The sequence below is a fragment of the Motacilla alba genome, chromosome 5, assembly GCF_015832195.1.
Source record: "Motacilla alba alba isolate MOTALB_02 chromosome 5, Motacilla_alba_V1.0_pri, whole genome shotgun sequence".
Classification (NCBI taxonomy): domain Eukaryota; kingdom Metazoa; phylum Chordata; class Aves; order Passeriformes; family Motacillidae; genus Motacilla; species Motacilla alba.
The window spans coordinates 14,936,398-14,958,804 of record NC_052020.1 but is presented as its reverse complement, the minus strand read 5'-3'; the positions used below and the strand labels follow the sequence as shown (position 1 = coordinate 14,958,804).

At 39.1% G+C, this 22,407-nt stretch overlaps 1 protein-coding gene across 4 annotated transcripts in view; it reads left to right on the top strand.

The window, feature by feature from the left end:
• Positions 1–22,407, top strand: part of KCNQ1 (potassium voltage-gated channel subfamily Q member 1) — a 334,477-nt gene that overhangs the window by 224,753 nt on the left and 87,317 nt on the right. For all 4 annotated transcript variants that reach the window (XM_038139094.1, XM_038139097.1, XM_038139095.1 and 1 more), the window contains 3 exons: positions 6,672–6,766; positions 7,420–7,466; positions 8,279–8,340. In XM_038139094.1, the coding sequence (XP_037995022.1) occupies positions 6,672–6,766; positions 7,420–7,466; positions 8,279–8,340 (204 nt within the window). The remainder of the gene's footprint in view (positions 1–6,671; positions 6,767–7,419; positions 7,467–8,278; positions 8,341–22,407) is intronic.

Genomic DNA, 22,407 nt, shown 5'->3' with positions numbered 1-22,407 from the left:
GTGAATAGAAAGCTCCTTTTCTAAATAAGCCCTTTTAATCTCCTGATTCATTGTCTCTTTTAGAAACTTAAGAGAGACTAACACAATTCATTTCGGTAATGGTGATCTACACCCACTATTCTCTGCCTCCTTCAATAGGGCGGTTGTTTCGCAGCAGGTTAGTCAACTATGGATGCACTGGAAATAGGCTAAACTCCTGAAATGCACTCTGAATTAAAATGTTATTTTCTGCTAATGGACTTGACCTTTAGCCCTCTGTTATCGCTGTCTCTTTCTGGCAGTGCAAACATTCTCGTATGTCTCCATTAATTCTGAGCTGTGTGTGCTGCTTTCATGCCCAGTCAGTAGGATTAGAGATTAAAATGCTACCTCAGCCTTGTTTCTGTCCCTTACTCAATGATAATGAAGTCCTGATAAGAAACCAAGGTGGAAATTTGTTAGTGTATTCGAGGGTTTCTCATTTCCTCTCCTTTCTCCCCTCTGCATAGTAGGAGACCTCCTTCCCAGTTAGTGAGATACTGATTCTCTTTCCTCCCCTGGTCCTCACTGATACATTTCCCGTGTGCCACTTCACTTGCTGGGGTCTTGTGATGTCATAAGCATTTAACAGTGGCTAATTAACCTTGTTTCCTGGTCTGAATAGAAAATTCAGACTGCTTTCTAAAAATCTGTTTCATTAGTCTAGTAAAAACACATGTCAGCAGCCTTCAGCTTGATTTAAACCAGCTGAATGTATATATAGATAATAAATATATTACCTTGCATAAAATCAACCAATAAGGGATAATCTCTAGAGAACAGGCTTCACAACTGAAAATGCAAAGGATGAGAGGGGGTTAATTGCCTAAATCCATTTTCATGCATGACCTAGCTACTACTGCTTCCAATAAACCAGAAAGCTATCCCACCTTTAATCCAGACCCCCAAAAAGAGAGTCTTTTCTTCTTCAAATATGAAGGCTACAAAATTTAAGATCAACAAGATCACGATGAGGAGGATGATGATGATGACTAGCAGTCCAGTATATCTATCTGTAAGGCGAAGTTTGCAGACATTACAATCCCACAATTCTGATTTCCTTGTAAAATTCAGAAGCATTTCCTGAATTCTTTAGAAAATTGAATATTTTTATTTTCACTAAAATTCTTGAGCTAGTTTATGACTAAGGTTGCCTGAGCTTGTCAGAAAATTGCTTTAGTTATGTATAATGTATTCAGATCAGCACCATTTCGGCTGAAATGTCCCAAGTCCAGAGTTTTCTTGAAGTAGGGCTTTCAAAAAGTTTCTGCTAGCCCATTTCACCTTTTATTATCATTATTAGACTAAAATTAAGAAAGGCACAGTCTCAACTACTTAAAGGTAATATTTACAGTCATTTTGTTGAGAAGCTTCTTTGCACTTGCTGGTCAGCACTTGAAATTGGGCAAGGGATGTGGCCCAGTCCAGTGATGTGTCTGCTGCTGTTGTGTGAATAATTGCCTAAATGTGGCCTGTTCTATTAAAATCTAATTTATTTTCATTCTAAAACTTGATTGTGATCCTTTGCTCTGTGGTAATCACTGAATCATTGCTCTCATAAATTTAGATCCTAAAATATTTGCCATGGTATTAACTAAACTGCTTAGTAACAAGAAATCCACGCGTTGTAGATCTACCTCCCAAGTGGTATTTGTCAGAAACAGATTTTGAAAATGCCTGAGCGCCGTGTGCAACATTATCCACCTGGCAAATAAACGAAACTCCCCTGCGGCAGATGATTTGATAGAAGCTGAAAAAGCATTTGACTGAATAGAATGGGACTATTCAGTTCATACTTAAAACTTGTTTGTGCTCAGTATCTCAGTTGCTAATCTGGCTTCTCAGTTGTACTCTCCCTTTCGCATCTGCAAAAGGCTCAGTCCTGGCCATCTACAAAATCCCTGGACAGGGTTGTCCCCCATCTCTCCTCAGCAGTCTTCCTTGTTCCTGAAGGATCAATATTAGCTGCTACTAAAGAACTAAAAATGTCATTTGGCTGAAGTGGGGTGGATCTTAGGTCTCTACTCCTGTGTACAAGTGATAAGCTGTTGTTTCTTCAGAAGCAGACTCCCCAGTAGAAAAGTAGAGGAATATCTGATACTTCTCCATAATTTCTGAATATAAGGTCATGATCAAGCTTAGAAATTTGGAGAGCACCAAAGGTACAGTTTTCCAAAGCACCCAAGTAACTTGATGCACAAAGTCACCTTGGAATTCCAGCCACAAGATAATTTTGAAAATCTCTCCTGTAATTAAGCGATAACCACTGCCATTATTCTTTCATCAAAAGTTGTAAATCTGTTCTATGCACATAAAATAATCATAAGAAATTAAATTGTTTTAGCATGTGCCAACTAATGACTGTATTGTTCCTAATAAGCTGACTAATGTAATGTCTGAAAATAAGGTGAAGCAGAAGATGCATTTTAAAAATGTATCTTTCAGCATTTGAGAGGTCTGTACAGCTTTTTAGTAGGTGTTTTCTTTCTAAGCTTTACAAATTTGTAAAAAATAAGTTCCAAAAAAAAGAAAATTCAGGTATTTTCTCCCTGTAACTGTTGAAAAAACCCATAACCCAATTTCATCTGAAGTCCAGTGGGCAATTCATGCTTAAAATTAGCTGGAACTCTAAGGAAGGCCAGCCCTTTCAAGGAGTATTTTTTAGAGATGCCTCTGAACCTTTTAGTAGGACATCATAGGAAGAAGGAGAGGAAGAGGAAAATTTTGCAAAATAGGTCCCAGCATGAACCCAGCATGGTTCTTAAACTATACCAGCTGTTTGCAGGACACACCTGTGGGCCTAAAATTGACTAGATATATTTTTTAAAGGGCTCAGTTAATAACAGGGGGTGATGGCATCAGAAGGACAAAAGCCAGTTAGAAAGCAAAGCCTTCCTGTTTAAAACTAAATAAATAAATAAAATAAATAAAGAAAAGGTAAACAGGGATACAAAGATTTTCAAAGGACATGAAAAGCAAGTCTTTGTGAAGTATCATTTCCTCTTTAAAAAGGAGAGAAATTTAGGTTGTATTTAAAGTCAAGGTTTAAATATAGTCCTTAGGAGGATGCCCATGTATAACCCATGAACCCAGCATAATATTATAAAGATAATTATATTATATATATATATATATAATATATATAATATATGTATTATATATTATATAGTATATAGATAATTATATATAATAATATTATACCTTTTTTATGGATGTGTTTATGTTCTCGTGAAGTCTGTATGACTGTTTCAAATTCTATACAAATGATCACATTCAACACAAGTCCTGTGCATCAGTGGAGATTAATGACTTATGGTTAAGGAAGGATTTTATTGATTATAGGGAAAGCAGACTTAGAAATTAATGCTTTTCTAGGCTTTGTTCACCCTACCTATAAAAAATGAATTTTATATATTAGTTGTAAAGCAGATGTTTTTGACACAATCTAATATTACAAATGAATTTCAGAAAAAAAAATGCCATACTCAGTTATGCCATTAGCTTGATTTATGAGTGAATAACCTTTGTTTTCCAACTGTGCAAGTTTCTAGAAGTCTTAAAACTAATGTACATAGATGCAACTGTGATATCTGTCAGATACAGAGACCAGGAATTTGTTCTGATTTCCCATTTTCATTTTGAAAACTTTTAAAATTTCTTTCCATGTAAATTCTCCCAATTGAGTAAATTAATTTCCTTCTAAAATAGCTTTTTAACTTGTGGTATGATTTTTACCATGGCAAATACTCTATACATAGCATAAATTAAAAATACAGGTTGCAGTTCTACCGATGACATAACTGTTGCCTGATTTGTTACAGTTTCCCTGGAAAAATCTTACATTTATAGTCTTGTAGTTCATCATATTATGTGATTCATATGAATTGTGTGTGTAACCTTTTGTAATCTCCATACTGGACTGTACTGGACTATGTATTTCAGTGTCCTGTTCTTCACAGGGTGTTTTGCCCATTTTATTTGATGTTACCTGGCTGCATTTCCCAGAAATTCCCCTTTCCTGGACTCCCCTTTCCCAGGTCTGCCTCCCTGCCCACGCAGTTACTAGGGAACAACAACAGTTACAGCCAGTGGTGCACATATAATATTTAGCATTGGGTTTTGTGCCCTTTAAAAACTTCCATTTATGATGGGGGAAATTCTAACGCATTTAAAAAGAGTTTTGCCATGAGTTTTGCTTAATTAGCAAAGGACCAAATGTAAGGAAGAGAAGCAGTTAAGGAATACTGTGGGACTAGCTTCTACTTTGTCTATTCCATACTAATCTGTTGCTTGCTGCAGGTTTTTTATATGGTCAACATCAACAATATTTTCTTACAGAAGATCAGCTTTCAAGATGAAGCAGTTACAGAAAAATCAGTACTGACCTAAATACCCAGTCTTACTCAGTTGTTTAACCTCATTCTTATAATATATTTACTACAGGTTTTTAATTCTTGTTTTAAAGAGGGAGAAACACCCTGTAAATGAAAAACAGGCAGGGAAATAGTTACGCTACTGTCAGACTCCTGTGTCAGAGTATGAGGGAGGCAGGAGAAAGCTCTGCATCTTTATCCTTACTGAACACCTTTCCTGAACTTGCAGTTTTCAAACTTGCAGATTTTTTTGCTTATTTATAGTACAAAATGAATCCAAGAATTATCTTTTTATTTTTCTTTTTCTTTTTTTTCCCACTACGATCATGTTTACAGTGCTAGTCCATGGAAAGATTTACAGGCTTATGCCATGGCAGAATCATATTTCTTTCTTTGTGGATGTTAGTTATGATTTATGTGTGTGTAACCAGCTGGGATGCTTGGGAATTCTTCTGTGCTCCTTGGTTAGATTGAAGCAATTCCCGGTCCTGCTTAGCCTCCCACTAGAGAGGGTCTCACATTCAGCCAAGGTTTGCAGTTGACGTGGGGAATCTGGGAGACTGAAATACAGTTTGTTTGATGAAGTGATGTTACTGAAGGAATCATTCCTGAAATGTGGGGGCTGCTTTCCAGACAGGTGCAGGGGACTGCATGAAGGTGCCACAGTCTCCACAGCTTGTTTTTGTATGATATTCCATTTTCCTTTGACTTAGGAAAAAAAAACAGTATTTATGGCATGGAATTGAGGAAATCCTGAAGTTTGGGAAATAAGATAAAGCAGAGCAGAGACATTGGCTTTTGAAGTACAGGTGACAAAATACTTCTGAGACTTCAGAAAGGATCCAGATTCTGGTATCTTAGAAGCTACCACTGAAAACTCTTTTCCTTGTTCTCAGAAGATGCAAGAAAAAAGAAGTTGTAACTCAGTGTTACCAAGGTTTTTACAAAACCTTGAAAATTAACTGCAGAGTTTCTGTAAACAGCTTAACAAATGAGTCAGAAATCATAGAATAATTTGGGTTGTGAGGGACCTTCAGAGGTCATCTAGTGCAAACCCCCTGCCATGAGCAAGGACCTCTTCACCCAGTCAGGTTGCTCAGGGTCCCTCCCAACCTGACCTTGAATGTTTCCAGGGACGGGGCATCCACATCTTCTCTGGGCAACCCATTTAAGTGTCTCACCACCCTCACACTTAAGAATTTCTTCCTAATAGCTGATCTAAACCAGCCCTCCTTCAGCTTGAAGCCATTTCCCCCTTGTCCTATCACTACAGGCCCTTATAAAAATTTGTCCCCAAATTTTTTAAAAGTCCCCTTCAAATACTGAAAGGCTCCAATGAGGTGTCCCTGGAGCCTTCTCTTCTTTAGGTTGAACAACACAGCTCTCTCAGCCTGTCTGTAGCAGAGGTCTATAGCAGCCTGTATATAGCTCCAGCCCTCTGATTATCTTTGCAGCCTCCTTTGGACGTGTTCTAACAAGTCCATGTTTTTCCTGTGCTGGGAACACCAGTTCTGGCACTGATTGGACTCGAGATTCTAGATGTAGGATTAAGATACCTTTAATTTGTTGCTACCCTTCAACATGTTCATTAGCTTGCTTCCCAGTTAGTCTTGGTGTCTTACAGGTAGATACTATTGCATTTATCTTGATACTAGTGCCTCTGTACTACACAAAAGTTGTTTTATGAATAATAGGTCAGATGAAGTCTTTCCCATGTATGAGATGCAAATTACAGACACGGGGCATTTCTTGCACCAGTGTTTCCCAGCATGTTTGAAAGCTCAGCCAGTCTTTCTGGAAGGGGAAATCAGTCATGCACCTTCCTCTAGGACTGTGTTTTAACTTCCCACAGTAAGACCTGAACTGTGAGCCCCAGCTGCTGACTGTGAAGAGGGGCTTGTGCATGTGCAAGACCTCTTTATTTTTCAGTGGCCAAGGAGTATGAACCTTGTTTCCAGAAGGAACTAGAGTTTGCACAGGCCAGAGTTTGAACAGAGTGCCCGATAAACTTTTTTTGGCTCCAAGTTCTTTTGAGCTCCAGTTCAGTGGATTTTCTCTTGGAAGGCAAACAGACCTGCGGTAACAAAAAGGTGGATGAAATGAGAACTGTCAGAATTATTCCACCAAAAATGTGTGATCATGGCAACAATCAAAATAACTCACATGTTTACACAGTGCTAAAAGAACTTACTGTTTGCTCTTCAAAAACATCTAGATTGCCACAGACCATTCCTCCATTGTTGTGACTTAAGGGCATGGTTTTTGTCTCTTCTTTTTCAGCAAGCCAGGAAGCCCTACGATGTCCGAGATGTCATTGAGCAGTACTCTCAGGGCCACCTCAACCTGATGGTGCGAATCAAGGAGCTGCAGAGGAGGTACATCAGTGAAGCCCCTCTTGGTACCTGTAAACAGCAGCAGTTTGTAAATTAGGGGCCCACTTCTAAAAAACTGCCAGGGTTAAAGTCCCTTATTGGCAGGACTGTGCAAAATTAGGGAATATAAAATGGCATTTACATAAAGTTTTCTTTTCACACAGAGAGGAAAAGGCAAAAAGCTTAAAAATCTGATGTTTGGGGCTTAGATGTATGACCTCGGTCCCTGCTAGCTGTGGCTATAGACTGCAATCCCTGTATGACTGTTCCACACCTGGAGAGTGCAATACTGTCACCTACTCTGGTAGAATTGCTTGTAAGCCAACTAAGAGATGACAGATGCAAAAAGAAAGCTGCAGAAGGGCAAGGAAAAGACAAATCAATGCTGAGCTCATGGAAAAGTAATGGGCATGGTAAAACTTCACAGTGGTTCAAGAAGCTGTAGAGCAATCTAAGTCAAATCCCATTTTGCTACTAAAGTTTTCATTTCAAGCTACTCTTAGCATAAAGCAACTGCTTCACTCACAGGACAAACCAAAATTATTTGAACTTAACCTTGCTGGTTTGTGAAGAGGCTTCCCTTCTCCAGCTAGGGAGAGAGTGAAGATGCTGGTTCAGATTGATAAAAAACACAAGTGTTTCTTTTTGTTTTATAGGTTGGACCAGTCCATAGGAAAGCCATCTCTTTTTATCTCTGTCTCAGGTAGGTCAATACAAAGGATGTGTCTAAAATTAATCTGATGAACATATAATTAATGGAAAATACTTGCTCAAGCACTTTTCATTTTATTGCCAAATTTCTAAACCGTGCCAACTGTTGTGCTCTGAAGATCAAGCGTTGGCAATTATATTTAGTCATCAACACTTTTAAATTAGGCTTGTTCTTATTTAGATTCTTAAAGCACCTACTTTCACTGAAGTCTTCAAAATATTGGCTCTAGTCTTTCTGAGACTCACCATATATTCAATAAATTGGTGTGCTAAGATTGCAGAGTTCCTGTGAAATTTGTAATATTCACATAGATCTTTGATAGCTTAGAAAAGACACTGGAAATGGAGCACAAAGGACTAAGTCAGTTTGTGACAACTCTGGTAATGAAAACCGTGTTTGTGTCATTTGCAAACTTATCTTTCTGTATAGTTTATAGTGGGGAAAAAAAGATAAAATGTTACCAAATGTGTTACTCAAGTTGGCTGTAGAATTCTTTGCGTAGTGGCAGATTGTTTATAAGTGGCAATTAAAACATTAACTAAATTGGGAACATTTTTGCTCTCCGTGGTTAAAGCATAAAACTAAGATTAAAAATGCCTTAAACTCAAGGCTATTAAAAGCCCTGGCGTAGGCCAATGCTATAAAAAGAAACAGAAAACTACTTTTAAGGAATGGATCTATCAGCCTGGTAAGGGTGTTTGGTTACACGGTGTTGGTGGGCTAGTTAAACACACCCTGTTGTGGTTTGCTGCTATTTTGTTATACCACCATATATTAATTTGAAAGTGTTTCTTGTTCCACAGAGAAAAGCAAAGATCGAGGAAATAACACGATTGGTGCCAGGCTGAACAGAGTGGAGGACAAGGTAAGGCTCAGTTGGACTGGCACTGAATGAGGACTTGGTTTGTGATCGAACAGTGCTTGTTTCATAAGATGTGAAGGAAAATTCAACTTAAAATAGAGTTGAATGCCTGGCTTTTCCAGGTCATGGAGTCTAATTTTTGTCACAGATTGCATTTTTGGTTCTCATCACTTCAACAGAATAAGGAAAAAAAACCCAGAATTTAATTGATTTCAGTCACTTTTGGGACTCACCGAGGTATTTTATTTTTAATTGCAAATATTACATATGTCTCAATGCTTTACTTCCTTCCTCCACAATAGATAAAAGGCTCTGTTCCTTTAATAACTCAGTATATTATGCTCCCTAAGATTTGCCTTTGATCTTTGCTCTGTTGTTTACATAAGTCCACCTACAATTCCTTAGAGAGGGAAATAGCAAACCTTGTTCCGTCCTGGTTTTCGTTCCTTATGATAAGTGGAATTTCTCCTTCCAAGTGACATGAATCCAAAAAAATCAGACTTGTTCTGTAATCACAAATTAACAGTTAAGTGCTTTGTAAGCCTTTATTTCAATGCTGGCTGTGCTTGAGAAAACAGACGACAGGTAGAGGTTCATTGTCATGGTAGAGGTGTCCTTGTTAAAAAATACAGGTTTTCCTATGCTGGTATTTAGGAAAGAAAGGAAGAGTTAAAAAAATAGTTTGACTCTTTTACTAATCTCTTAGAATGATTTGGTGAGGGAGTGAAAGCATTTCTTTACTTTAGAGTTATTTCACTCGTGTATCTCACCTGTTCTTTAGTTATTAAGACTGAAACTTTTTCCTGAGGAGAAGAACTTTCAGTGTTTCTTCCACTACTGGAAGTATGTGGTAACCTCATGAAGGTTTTGTTCTGAAGAAATATCAGCAAATATCCTGCAAACTAAAAGAGGTGTGAGCAATATATCCCAAGGACTACAAACCAGCACCCTGATCTGCCCTGATTCACTTGTGACATGCCCATTCCTTACACATATCTCCTGAATTACTTTAATAAACTTGAATGACAGTACTCAGAACTGGACTTCACTCTCCTGGAAATAATGGTGTTTTAAAGGAAACTGGTTTCTTTTGGTATATGGGGGGACACAGGGGAAGAGTGAAGTTAGAAGAGAGGAAGGTAGAGTGTATTTAGCACAAAAAAGAATCACTGTGCAGTGCTCCCTCACATCTGTGGTTAATATGTGTTCTTACACATGGAAGCCCTTTGCAGAAAGTTTGGATTACATTTATTTATTTTCTCTCCATAATGTCAACTAAAAGTGTGGAACACTAAGAAATGTCTTGTGACTTGTGACAAAGAGCAATGACTTTTCAGTGTGGACAAATAATTCTCAAATGGCAGCTAAAGCAGCTTCTCAGTGCTATTTGTAAAATCTCCAGCGAGCCTGGGAAAGCCTTGGTGTTGTACTGGCTCAGAGATAAGCTGTTTGGGGGTTATTAATTACTCTTTTTTTACATCCTTACAAATAAGTACACCGTGAATTTATGGTGACTGGGTTTTTATGTCTTGTAATGGGACTGTAAAACACTCCCTGTATAATTTTAGTATAGCTGGGTTAAATTTTAGCCTTGTTTTAAGTAACAGACCCTTCTTTCTTTGCAGTTGCATGAGGTCATCTGTGGTTTCAGAGTTGTATGTTATCTGCCCTATACAGCTAGTCCTATCTGCAGGAATTTTATCTGAAAGTAGCTGAAAGACTAAAAATAGAGAATTTCAGTTGGACTCAGCAAACAGTGGTTAACATAAAACACACTGGCAATGCTAGAATCACATTTTTGCTGCAGCTGTAGATGGTGGCCAAAGCTAATTTTATGGTATTTTTGCTCCCAGAGATTGGTCCTCTCTTTCCCATAAAGTACATGGTGCTTGGTATGCTTTCAACATACAGTTAAATCCTTCCTGAGCTGAACGCTATATTAAGGATATCAGGTGGTTTTTAAGGTGACAAAATATTTTAATCAGTTTCATCCCATTTGGTTTGTGAATTAGTTTTCAGTCTTGGACTTCAGCAGGAGATATTTTTCACTGCTGCAGGCTAGTGTCAGCATCTAAACACCTCTTGTGCATTTGAAAAATCTCCTGTAAGTCAGAGGAGGGCTCTGTACAGCCAGCAGTACAGAGGGGATGGCACCTAAAAATGACATTTTAAAATAAAAAGCTTAAACAGCAGTGTGTTGACAGGAATTATTATATTTTATGGCAAAAACCTGGATTTTCACGTATTGACATCAGCAAAACGTTGTGTTTTCTTCTGTAAATTTAGGAGTATGCTCATTTAAGGGAGAGAGTTTCTTGTGCACTGAAACTTTGACCTTGTGATATGCGCAGTTTGCGATCCTGAACCTAAAGATTGTTTCGTACAAAAGCCAAAGGGATGAATCACACTTGCAAGAACCTTCCTGCAGATTCCTTCCTGCTGAATGCTGTAATTTTGGCAAGATCCTGAAAAGGTGGTTTTGTGAGTGTGACTAGAGGCTGCACAGCCTGGTAGGCCTTTGTGAAAAGAAACCCAACACGTAATCACGGCATATTTTGACTTTGCCGTTGTCCTCTGTTGCTTACAAAGCTGAGGGTGGCAAGTGCTGTGCTCTCCTAGAGGTGTCCTGCCATGCTGGGTGCAGGGGGCTGCCCAGTGGGAATGTACCGGCAGGAGTGCAGCACCCAGAGGGGCTCACACCCCCTGCCAAGTGCCAGTGCCCCAAGAGTGTGCATGTAGATACCTCAGGGAATGTGGTTGAGCAGGATTACAGCAGCAAATCAATTTATTTGCGGTGACCAGCCTTCTCTTTTCATCCTTGAAACATCTGTGAGTGACTGTTCAGCCTACCCTCAAGGAACCTGGCCACAGCTGGCTTGCTACCAAGCTCAAAATCAAAAACAGTTTTTCCAGATGGGCCCAGCTGTGTGTGCAGAGTGCCCTTCCTCCTCACACAGCACTCTTCATCCTCATGCCGCAAGCGCTGCCTGCCAGGGCCTTAATTCTGGGTGTGCCCAGCAGCTCCAGCCAGGAACAAGCCCACAGCACACTTGGGAAATTCTGTGTCCTGCAGCTCCTATTTTCCTTTCACTGCACTAATTTTAGCTTGGCTATGAATGACTGCAGTGCTAGCTTTTTAATTTTCACATTAATCTGTTCTTTTTCAGCCTTTTGCCAACCATTAATTCAGCTATAACAGGCGCAGTTTGCACTTCTCAGGTGATCAGCCAGGCTTGCTGCTTTGACTGCTCTAAGGAAATTCAGTCTCAAATATGGGCACTGCACAAAATCATCTAGAATATGCAGTGAAGGCTAAAAGTGGCCAGTCCCTGGACTCTCCCTGTTGTCCTTGCAAACCAGACTGCCCCAGATGTCTGTAGGTCCTGCTTGTGGACCTCCCAGAGTAGAATAACACAACCCAGATTTACAAAAAAAAAATTTAAAACCATTCTGAGCAGGAGACATTATCCTCTCTTTCTGTTAATTTGTTTTGAAAACAGAACTTAATCTTCTGCAATGACTTGAACCCTTTAACGTTTGCCTTTCAGGAATGTTTCTAGCAATCCAAAGCAGTTTTCTGGGCATCCCTTCTTGTATACTCAGAATTGCCCCTTTATCTGACAGTAAGTACAGTATTAATACCAGGATTGGCAAGGTCATAATTAAAATCTTGTAATAGTCTTTTTCAGTTGCATGAAACATTAGGAGTTAAATTATCTAAATTATCTATTGCAAAACTTCGTACTGTAGAGATTTAAGTGGAGATTTTATTTGTACAGGAGATATGTGGCAGTGAGACTTGTAACACCCTTTAATGTGAATCAAACAGTTCTGTAAGACAATATTAATTCCAAGCTTTTACACATTTTGCATGCTTCTAGCTGAGAAGGTGAACTCTTATATCCTAACCCAAAGAACAATATAGACATCATTGCATTTTTTTCAGATTTACTTGGAAAGCAGATAGCACCACTTTTAAAATCGATTAAAAACACATCTATCACATGAAAACATCTACCTTAAAATAGGTGCTGCTGTGCTTGTTGGGTTGAATAGTGGAAATCTGAACTGACCTTGGAAACCGAAGCTGAAAGGCAGTGTACTTCTCACAGGCCTTTTGAGTTCTGGTTATGCTGATTTGGTTTCCTGTCTTCCATCTACCATGTCTGTGATTGCTAAACATATAGAGGCCAGTAAAATTGTAAGGATATAATAAATATTTGATACTTTTTTTTTTTTTGCGGTGAGTGCTGACTGTGTAACTTCTAAAGAGAAATAAGTGTAAAGGCTTGTTTGACGTGGCTTTCAAAAAGTGATTAATACTGAATCTTACAACATTTATGTACATGGTATGACTTTTTTTCTAGTTAAATAGTTTTCTGTAATTGCTTCAGTGGAGTATGGATTTTATCCATACATGTGTTAGAAACCAGCTTGACTGGAACCATGTTGAAGGCAGCTCCAAGGAATTGAATGACCATTGACAAGTCTAGGTCCAGTTTCTGACTTCATTCTTGCTCTTTTCCACTCTTGCTTTCTAATCAACTAACAGTTCCCCATTGCAAAAGGTTTCATGTATGATTTATTTATCTGGCTGATTTGCTTAAAAATGTGTGAACTTGAGTTATGCATTGCAGAGGAATCTTACTGTAACGTGAATAAATCCGCTCTTTTAGTGTATCATGAGGCAGATTCTAATCATGCCATTTCTAATGATGAGCTCTCAGCCCATTCAATGCAGAAAAGTTTAGGACATGCTGCAGAGACCATTTAAAGGTGATAGGTCATTCCTTTGACCTGAGGAGCCAACATTTTAGTTTCTCCTTGTCATGGTAGGCAGAAGCATTAAGCTTTATTAAAGTTGTGTACCTTTGAGAGGACTTATTTTGGTTGTTGTGACATAGTTTTGCTCAGCACCATGGATATGTTGCTTTTATGACAGCATTTCTGTCATAAATAAAAATATAGATCTGTACTTATTTATGTCTCATTATTTGATGCTCCATACTTACAACCCAACAAGCACGCATTAGATAGTTGAACCTTTTACTTAGAAAAGTATTATACCATCTACATCATCCTGAGTTCAAAAATACCAGTTTTATATTGTCAGCTTGTTCACTTAAAATAATTCTTCATGTGCAGCCAGTTTTTCAGTTTCATGTGAAACAACTGCATAATAGCTGTGTGAGGATTTGCCTTCCCAATACTGAGAAACAGAACTAAAAGCTGTGGGTTTGGCTGGGAGTTTTAAAAGATACCTGAAATCAATAAAAATCAAAACGAACACCATCAAGCAGTTACTCATCTTGTATGTAGTTCTTGCAATAATGCAGAAGTAATAACCTGGGGGATGTGGAGGAATATTGAGGCATATGGAAGATTAAGTATCCCTATTAATTTAATCCTTAGTCTTTTTCCAGATGCTGAAGTACAAGCATACGGAAGCAATTTCCGTGCTGAACTTTGTGATGAGGATGCCCATTTTCTATAAATTGGACTATAACTAAGCACATCCTTCAACAGTCTGGGTCATTAGGCAGCCTTACAGTTTCAATAGCTTTTCTCTTACCAATCTGATAATATTTCAGTAGGTAAACAATGGAAAACTACAGATTTCTGTGTCCAGTGTTCTATACTTCCCATTTTGCCAGCTACAGTAAAATAAAATTATCAGGCATGGTGAAAAATTAAATTTTTGCACGGTAAAAAATTAAAACAAAAAAATAATTGCTTGCTGGATTCACTGCTGCCAGAAGCTTCAGTAGCTAGAATAGAAACAAGCTGAGAGAGAGATTAGGCAAAGCCATGGAGAAAGACTCACTTGAGTATTATTAAACAGGATGTCTGTATGTAAACTCCAGTTTAGCAAGTACTTTAAACAGTAGTCAGGGATGAGTTGGTTAAAAAAAAAGGAAAACTATGATTTTATGCATATATACTTTCTTATGCTTTTATTTTTAAGACTCTGCTACAAGCCTCGCACTAGAAACAAGACTGGGGCAGAGAAATTTGTTCAAGACACCCTTTTTATCCTAGCTTTTTTATACACAGCTGCTTGCTGCTGGATTTGGTCCCCCACACAGCCTCATTGCTGTGCTGTGTCTTGGATCTGATCTGTTTACAAAGGCTGTGTAAGCAGCACCCTGTTCCTGGGAGGGTTGGCAGAGCCATACCTTAAAGACCTCAAAGTCTTTGGAGTGGCCTTCACTTGGATCTGTTTGTTAGCACCAATTTTATCTCTTTGAAGATCATTAGATCCTATCACTGCACAAATTCAAACCAGTCAATGTTTTGCATAAATTTTGAAATGGTTTAGTATAAACTATGTTAAGTGCTTTCTATAACCTGTAGGAGAGTTTCTAGGTGTAGTAGCTTAGGTTATAGTTACCTGACCTGCAGAGCAGTGTTACAAGCACTTGAGGTGTTTTGTGTTCTGTTTCTAAAGCATCAGTTCTTGGATCAGAGTAAATCTGATTATATTAAAAAAAAAGAATAAATCTAGTATTGAGCATAAATAGCTGCAGATAGTGAGAGTGCTGCACCTTATCAGTTTATTTGCTGGAAATGAGAGCGTACACTTCCTCAGCACTGAAAAATGAAATTAAGCGATGCAAAACATGATCTTTATTCTCAAGAAGACTGGCTGAAGGTAGTTCAAGCTAGCCCAGAGGCTATGCTAGTACTCAAAAGCAATGATTTATTAAGCTCTGGTGACTCATTTGCATGACTTGTCAGTGATACTCCTCCACAGATTTTATAAAGAGTAAAAAGGCAAAAAAAAAAAAAACTCCTAAAGAGAATAATTCCTGTTTAAATGAGTTTGATAGATTTTACTGCAAGTTTCCAGCACTTTTGGATGCAGACAGCAGTTGGGAAGCCTAATGCTGTGGACAGAGTGTAAACCTTTAAAAATTCAAAGAGTTACATAGATATACATACACCTATATATATATATATATATATACATACATATATATATATATATACACACATATATACACATATAATTAATTCTTAACACTGGCCATGGCTTGTGTTTATGATCCCCACAGATGTCTGCTTGCTTAGTAAGAGCGGAAATCCCAGAGGAGTTTTAGCTAACATGCAATATATCCTATAAAATCTAGGAATTTGGGGAGGGGGGAAATTGAAGGAATTAAATAATGCCTTGCCAATTAATAATCTTTTAAACAATCTTCAGATTAGTTGCTGGTTTGGGAATCTGCTGGTGGTGTTTATATTTGAGTAGGTATGCAAGTGGATGTAAGGTCTGCAAATGGGGATGACTCCGTCTTTTATCAAACCACATAAAGCCTGTTTTGTCTGGCATTCCGAGATAAACCCAAGCAACATTTGAAACGCAGCCTCCATCATTCTTGTGCAGAGAGTGTTTACATTTGATGTGGAATGGAAATGCATGGTGCATATGCCAAGGGAGAATGTGGAACAGTTGGATGGACTACCCTGTAGAGCTGATTAGAGAAAAGGCATTTAAGTGAACAACACATGTGCACAGCATGCTACACAGACAACTTTTATTTGTCTGTCTTATAGGTTAAAGGAAAAAAAATGACCATAAGATCATCTCTACTTTTCCTGGGTTGGTATGTGTGTTGCACATAAGGGGGACTAAAGCACAGTCCAATATAAATGGCAAATTGATAGAGTAGGATGCACCTTTACTGAAATTAGAAGCATCAAAGTTGAAATTGTTCCTTGTCAAAGATGTGGTTTTGGAATCATCTTGTTGGAATTAAACTTTTTTTTCGTTTGCAGTTGAGTATCAGGGAGGGAAAGTGCATGGAGCTGAAAGGACTCTATTCAGGCTGCAGTCTTTTCAGGGCTGGAATCTATTCAGCTCTTGGAAAAGATTCAGAGAAAAGGGAGGTATACTCCCTTTCTTACACAATGTCCATACCTTCTGACACCCTATCTGCTCCTCCTGTTCCCCCCACCCCTCCCCACCCTCAACTAAAAATTGCAAACCAAAACTGGTCCAGGAAGGGAAATAGGAGAAGAAACCTTTGCTGTCTGACTCCTACTTAGAGCTAGGGGAGTCAGAGGGAAGATAAGAAAAATAGGTAGTCATTGGAACTAGAATATCAGCACATAGTTCAAAACATACCTACCACTCCTAGAGCTCAGGCAACCAAGAGGACAAATATAGTTTCCTCAAATCGATCTCTGTTCTTGTGTCCTACCCACTGTTGTTGATTACAACAACAACTCACATATTTTTAAGTATCCTACTGCTCCAGCAGTTAGCAGAGGGCTGTGAACCCATGACAAAGGCTCCCTTTCTGTCCCAAACTAAGTGATGCTCCACTTAGTGGTTCCATCCGGCAGCCCCAGCTGGCACAGTGTGATTGACCTTGGATGCCATGGGTGTAACAGTCTGATCAGCTGCCTCCCTTTGGATGGACCTCTGTGGCAGCTTTGTTATTTCCATCATGGCATGAAAGCTCCTGCTCTGACAGGTTAAGCACACAAAACAGAGAAGGGATGGGAGAAAGAAAAATATTGTTTCCCTCCTTTACAGCTAAGGCGCAGGAAGTGACTTGCCTGAGGTATCACAGTGGCATCTGTGGCACAGCCAGGAATTCAACTTAAGCTGTGTCTGGGACTTAACCACAAATCAGCATTCCTTTTTGTTGTTGTGTTTAAACGCTCCTCTGGTTTTGAATAGTTATATTGGCCAGTGCAGGGTTCAACATAATCATATCCCATTAATACTAAAACCATCCAGTACTTGAGAACAGCATATATAAACACATAAACCACACCAACCCAGCCAATATAAATGTACTGGGACTATTTTAGACAGTGCATTTTAAATCATCTAGAAATTAATCTACTAACATCATTTTGTAGCCCGGGAACCTAAGGGTGGGGAGGACTGAATATGCTTAAATGACACAGAAACTGTCGTACATATAAATAATTATGCATGTAGTTTTGAAGGCTAAACAAATTATATTAAATGCTGTATTTTCACAGTCAAGCAGAGAGCAATATTCTAGTGAGTTCAAATATTCCTGTAAGTTTCTATTTTAAAAGCCTTGGATCCAACATTGCTCGCCATTGACCCTTTTGCGACATCTGTTAATCTTGGGTTTATTTCAATTTCTTTTTTAAACAGATGACTCCGCTTAAATCAGCACTTGGTTTCCATTAGACAGATAGAAGGTGATTCACTTAGTAACATGTGCATCTTTATCTAGTTAAGTCCTAATAGCCTTAATATATCAAGGAAACTGGTGTGATTAACAGCACTAAAGGCTTTGTCAGACACTTCACCCAATAAATACTGCCCTTTGTCCAGTCATAGAAAAAGAGTGAACAAATAGATTGTGTTTCCAAACTGAAAATGTGTGTACAGCCTTGTTAAGTATTCTAAAATTATCCCTATAAAAATATATGTTGACAATAGGAGTTACATCTACATCTCTGTCTGTGTTTGTACATGTCTGCCAGTCCCAGTGTGCTTTGGCTCTTTGCCCTGCCTAGGCCGTCCATCATTTCATGATGCAGCCACCACTAGAGTATGATTTTCCTCCTGTTCACTTGCACTTGGGGCAGATTCCTTTGACAGTTCTTTGTCTCTGGTTGTCACAGCTTATCTGTCCCAGGGCAGAGGGATGTGTAAACATCAGTTTTGCCATTCCAGTTAATGCTGGCAACAGAGACATCTGACTTGACTTGACCATCATGTAGTATAATCCTGCCAAATGAGGCAATCAAAGCAAAAACCCCAAGAATAGAATATATTCAAAATGTCAGCTTGAATGGAGATGGGGTCCTTGCTTCATCATAGCTGAAGTTGTCTGGAAACTTTCCAGTTGTGCCACCAGTGTCTGTGAGTACATACTGTGGTTGTCAAGGTACTGTAGGAAGCCTTTATGCTGCTTCTATCCCATTTCTAGAGAGCTTCAACCAGAGGAGTTTTACAGCAGAACACCTTAGAAAGGAAACAGTCAAGGGAAAGTTTTGCTTCTTCTCAAAAAGAGGCTGCCTGAGCCATAATCACAGATCCTCTTCCTCTGTGTTTGCTCCATGTTACAGAAAGGAATTTTGGCAAAACTTTGAGGTCAACCAACCAGTCCCACAGAGATGTCACCATAATCTCTCAGCAGAATTTTGGTATCAGAAGTGGGTGGGGAGGAGCACAGTTCCTTTTCCCTTATGCAAAAGAGCTGTAGTTTCTGCTGTAGCCCAGAGTTCACACTCTTTTGGCTAACACAGTGCCCTGCAGGCACATTGGCCTGGGGCCCCGGGATCCATCAAGCAGCATTTGGGTGGCACTGCATCCACACGTGGCTTGCTGGTGTGGGCATGATGCTCTGCAAATGTACAGCTGTGTCTGCACTTGGCACAGGCCACGCTGGTGCTGCTGTCCTTGCAGCACATTTTGACTGTAGCTGACTTGACACAGTGCTCACCATCAACGGGTCATTCTAAAGCTGCTCCAAGATAGCAGTTGACAAAGCTGGTTTTGAATCCAAAAAATCCTTCTGAAATCTCTGGGCAGAGGAATTTGTGAATCTCATGGCAACTAGAAAAAAAGCCAGTGGAAAATAATTTCCTTTGAATAGAGAAAGGGGAGGAGGAGGATTATCAGTTAGTGATGCTACACTTAGGAATGAAAAGGACAGTGATTCCTACAAACAAGGTCACCTTAGTTTTTTTTTCTGTGCACTGGCTGTACAATTTGAGTGAAAAATCAGTTTAAAAACATCACACCAGACCTGAAACAAAATGAGAACTACTTTTGTCGGTGGTTTGGAGTGGGTTTTTTTGGTCATGAGTAGTTGTGATAAATGAAGAGAGCCCAGACTGCTGCATAGTCTCTTGTCTGAGATCAAACAAATAATTTTCTTTTTTGTCCAATTTTTGTCCTTAGTCAGTCTTGAGGTGGCTGCTTTAACAAAAACTGACCAAGTGCAGTGCTTCAGTTGTTTTGATGGCTCCTTTTTTTCCATTGCCAGTGGAAGGGCTGTGAGATAAGAGTAGGAAAGCCACAGCGTTTAGAAGGTCAGATTTCTGTATGGCATATCTGAAGGTATAATTAGGACACAAGCAAATTCATTAGATCTAGCAGTGACTGCTACATCTATATTATTTGAAGAGCTGCATGTTAGAGGAGTGTAAATTATACTGTGAAACAAAGTCCTAAAAACAACTGATGTAGATTTTAATGCAGTGAAGTTCCTCATCTGTATTCTCCACACACCCTTCCTGAGAGAGGCTTGTGCTCATTATTAACTGAAGCAAATAAGGGTTAACTTCATAAGTGCAGCAGACAAACTTCAGGAAAAATGAATTGTTCTGTCTTCAGAGACACAGAGATGCGCTCAGGGAGTTGAAGTCTTTAGAATCTATGGCCTCTTTGCAGTGCAGAATCATCATAATGTAAGGGAATTAATCCAGCTCTCACTTGATGATAATTCAAGTTAATTTTTCTCTCCAACTGCCCTGCATTTCCCCCCAGACTTTGACCTGTATTGTAACCTTAAAAAGACATCTTCAAACATCTCAGCTCCAGCTCCTGTGTAAAACCTGGGATGCCCATGTAGGCTGAAAGCTCTCAGAGCTCCAGCCTTTTCATTTGTGTGGATGGGACTATCCTGATTTCCAGTTGTGCTGGGATCTTGGATATTACCGATGACAAACAGTGAAACAGTAGAGCAGAAGATTGGTGTGTTATAAATTCCTAGGCTTTTACCCATAAAATAAAAACAATGTAAATAAAAACAATATAAATACAGCAGTAATGAAACAGGTATTTTCTATGCTAGATAAATTACTAGTAGATAGCTTGGAGAACTCTAAAAACTAAAAAAGTAGAGAACTTCAGAAACCATTGTGGAAAAAAGTGAATTCATTCATTTGTATAGTGTGATTGTAGTGAGAGCAGGGGGCAAAGGAAACCAGTTACCAAGATGAGTTATTAGAGGTAAATTGGGTTAAATGTCAGTCCAGAAGAATATGATCTCTGCATATAAAGTACTATTTCAAACATTTTGCGTGATGTTTTGATCACTGTTTCTTCTATAGGAAGCTATTGCTAACCTTGGAAAAGACAGGGATTAAGATTCCTTCTAATAAAAAATTCTTGAAGTCTATTATTAATTCACACTAAAAGTGAATATTTTTAATAACTTAAGGGATGCCTGCAGAGTAGGTACATGCTGGTCACACTCAGAAATACTTTCCTTTTAGGACATGGGAGGAAAAGTGTGGGAACAGGACCAATATTTTAGTCAGTAAAGCTCAAGGAAGCTCCTGGAAGAATATGGTATACATTACTTTCAGGGACAGATAGATCTCTCTTTGAAATTATCTAAGAAAGTTAACACAAATTGAAGGTGGTATGAAGGTAAGGGGAGAGACTGGTTTAATTAGAGATTTAATTAAGGATGAAATTTTATTAGCTAAGCTGAGCTGGCAATTATCAGGCAATAACTTATGGAGTGGGGATCTTCTCTTCTTCAACCTCACAGGAGGCTGAGGGAGCTGGGGCCAGAGTGTGTCTCCTCTCTGTGCTGGTGAACACAGGGTGTATTGGACCCTGTGACATCTGTGAACTTGCAGCAGCTTGAACCTTGATTCCAGCCTGGATACCAGAGCAGCTGGAGGGCATTGTAAAAAAAACTCAACAACCTATGCCAACAAATAAAAAAATCCTTTCCAGTTTCAAAAAAAAATTGTCTGGGGAAGTGTCAGAGCACATCCAAAATCTCCCTGGGCGTTGTCCCGATGCTTAGTGATGCAGAAAGGAGAAGGTAACATGGAAAGCATTTGAGAGGGCTCTCTTTGGCAGGGTGATGCATGTGCATGTATGTACAGACTCTTGCTTGCCTCTAGCAAACCTTGAGCTCAGGGAATTGTAAGCTTTTTTACCCATTTTATACCCAAAAGAAGCAGAAGTCCTTCTACAGTGAGAAATGCCATTTTCTTCTCCTTTGCTGTAGAAAATCCCCCTCTCCACTGAACCCAAAAAATCTGCACTCCCTAGTAAATAATAATGAGGTTTAGTGTAAAAGACTCGGTTTATTTCCTCCCCCCTCCCAAGCTTGCTTTCATTTCTTCGGAGGTTTGTTTTGTACTCAAATGAAGCTGTGAGACACACACTGAGCAGGAATCACAGAGGTGCTTTCATGGCACTGCTGAAGCTAATCACTTGGCTTGCTGCTACAGGCATCTGCAGGCACCTTGAGCTGTGCTACAGTAGTGTGCTGGCTCTGGAGGCCCAGCTATTTTAAATCATAATAGTGACCCAGTGTGCATGCCTTCTTTCAAAGAGCCTGGGCAAGCCACGCTGAGTTGATTTTCTTGGCACGCTGTATACCTATAATTTTGTCTTATGTTTTGTAATGTTGGTATCTGGGCACAGAATCAAAAAGCTTCACTGAGTATGTAAGATTTTTTTTTTTCAAAAGTAAAACACAACAACAAACACATTCTTTGTTTTTAGATTGATAGTATTCCTTCCAACAGCTATAGATGTTTAAGAACAAAGGAAGTTACTGGGGAAAGAAAAAAAAGGAAAAGAAACTTTATATGATTGTGGGAAATGTTTTGAGGCTTTTTTGGCAAGACTGTCCAGGTGTTTTGTTAGTGATTTTTTTCCACCATGATTTTGGTTCTCTGGTGGTATTCTAAAGTGACTGGGTTAGTCAGGACAGAGAGAAATAAATTAAAACCTTCTATGAAACGCCTGAAAAGCCATGCATGTGCTCTGATGAGCCGACTTAGTCCAAGAGGATTGTCTAATGTTCATTCTATTGGTTTCCATTTTTTGTGTTGTTCAAAGAAGTAAAAGTAAGAGAGGAAGATCTAGGTGTGTTACTCCCCACTTCATTTCCCAGTAGCCTGGTTTTCAAAGGTGGTGGCAGACACTGTAGGGGCTCAGCTCCACTGAGAAGTCAGCCCCTACCTCTGCTCTGAAAAGGAATTTGATGCTGTATTGCCTGTACAGGGCTGAAGAGGCAGCAGCTTTTCACAGTGAGGACACTGAGCACCTGAAAAGCTAAACCTACCCTTGCTAATCTCTATGAAAACAGGAAG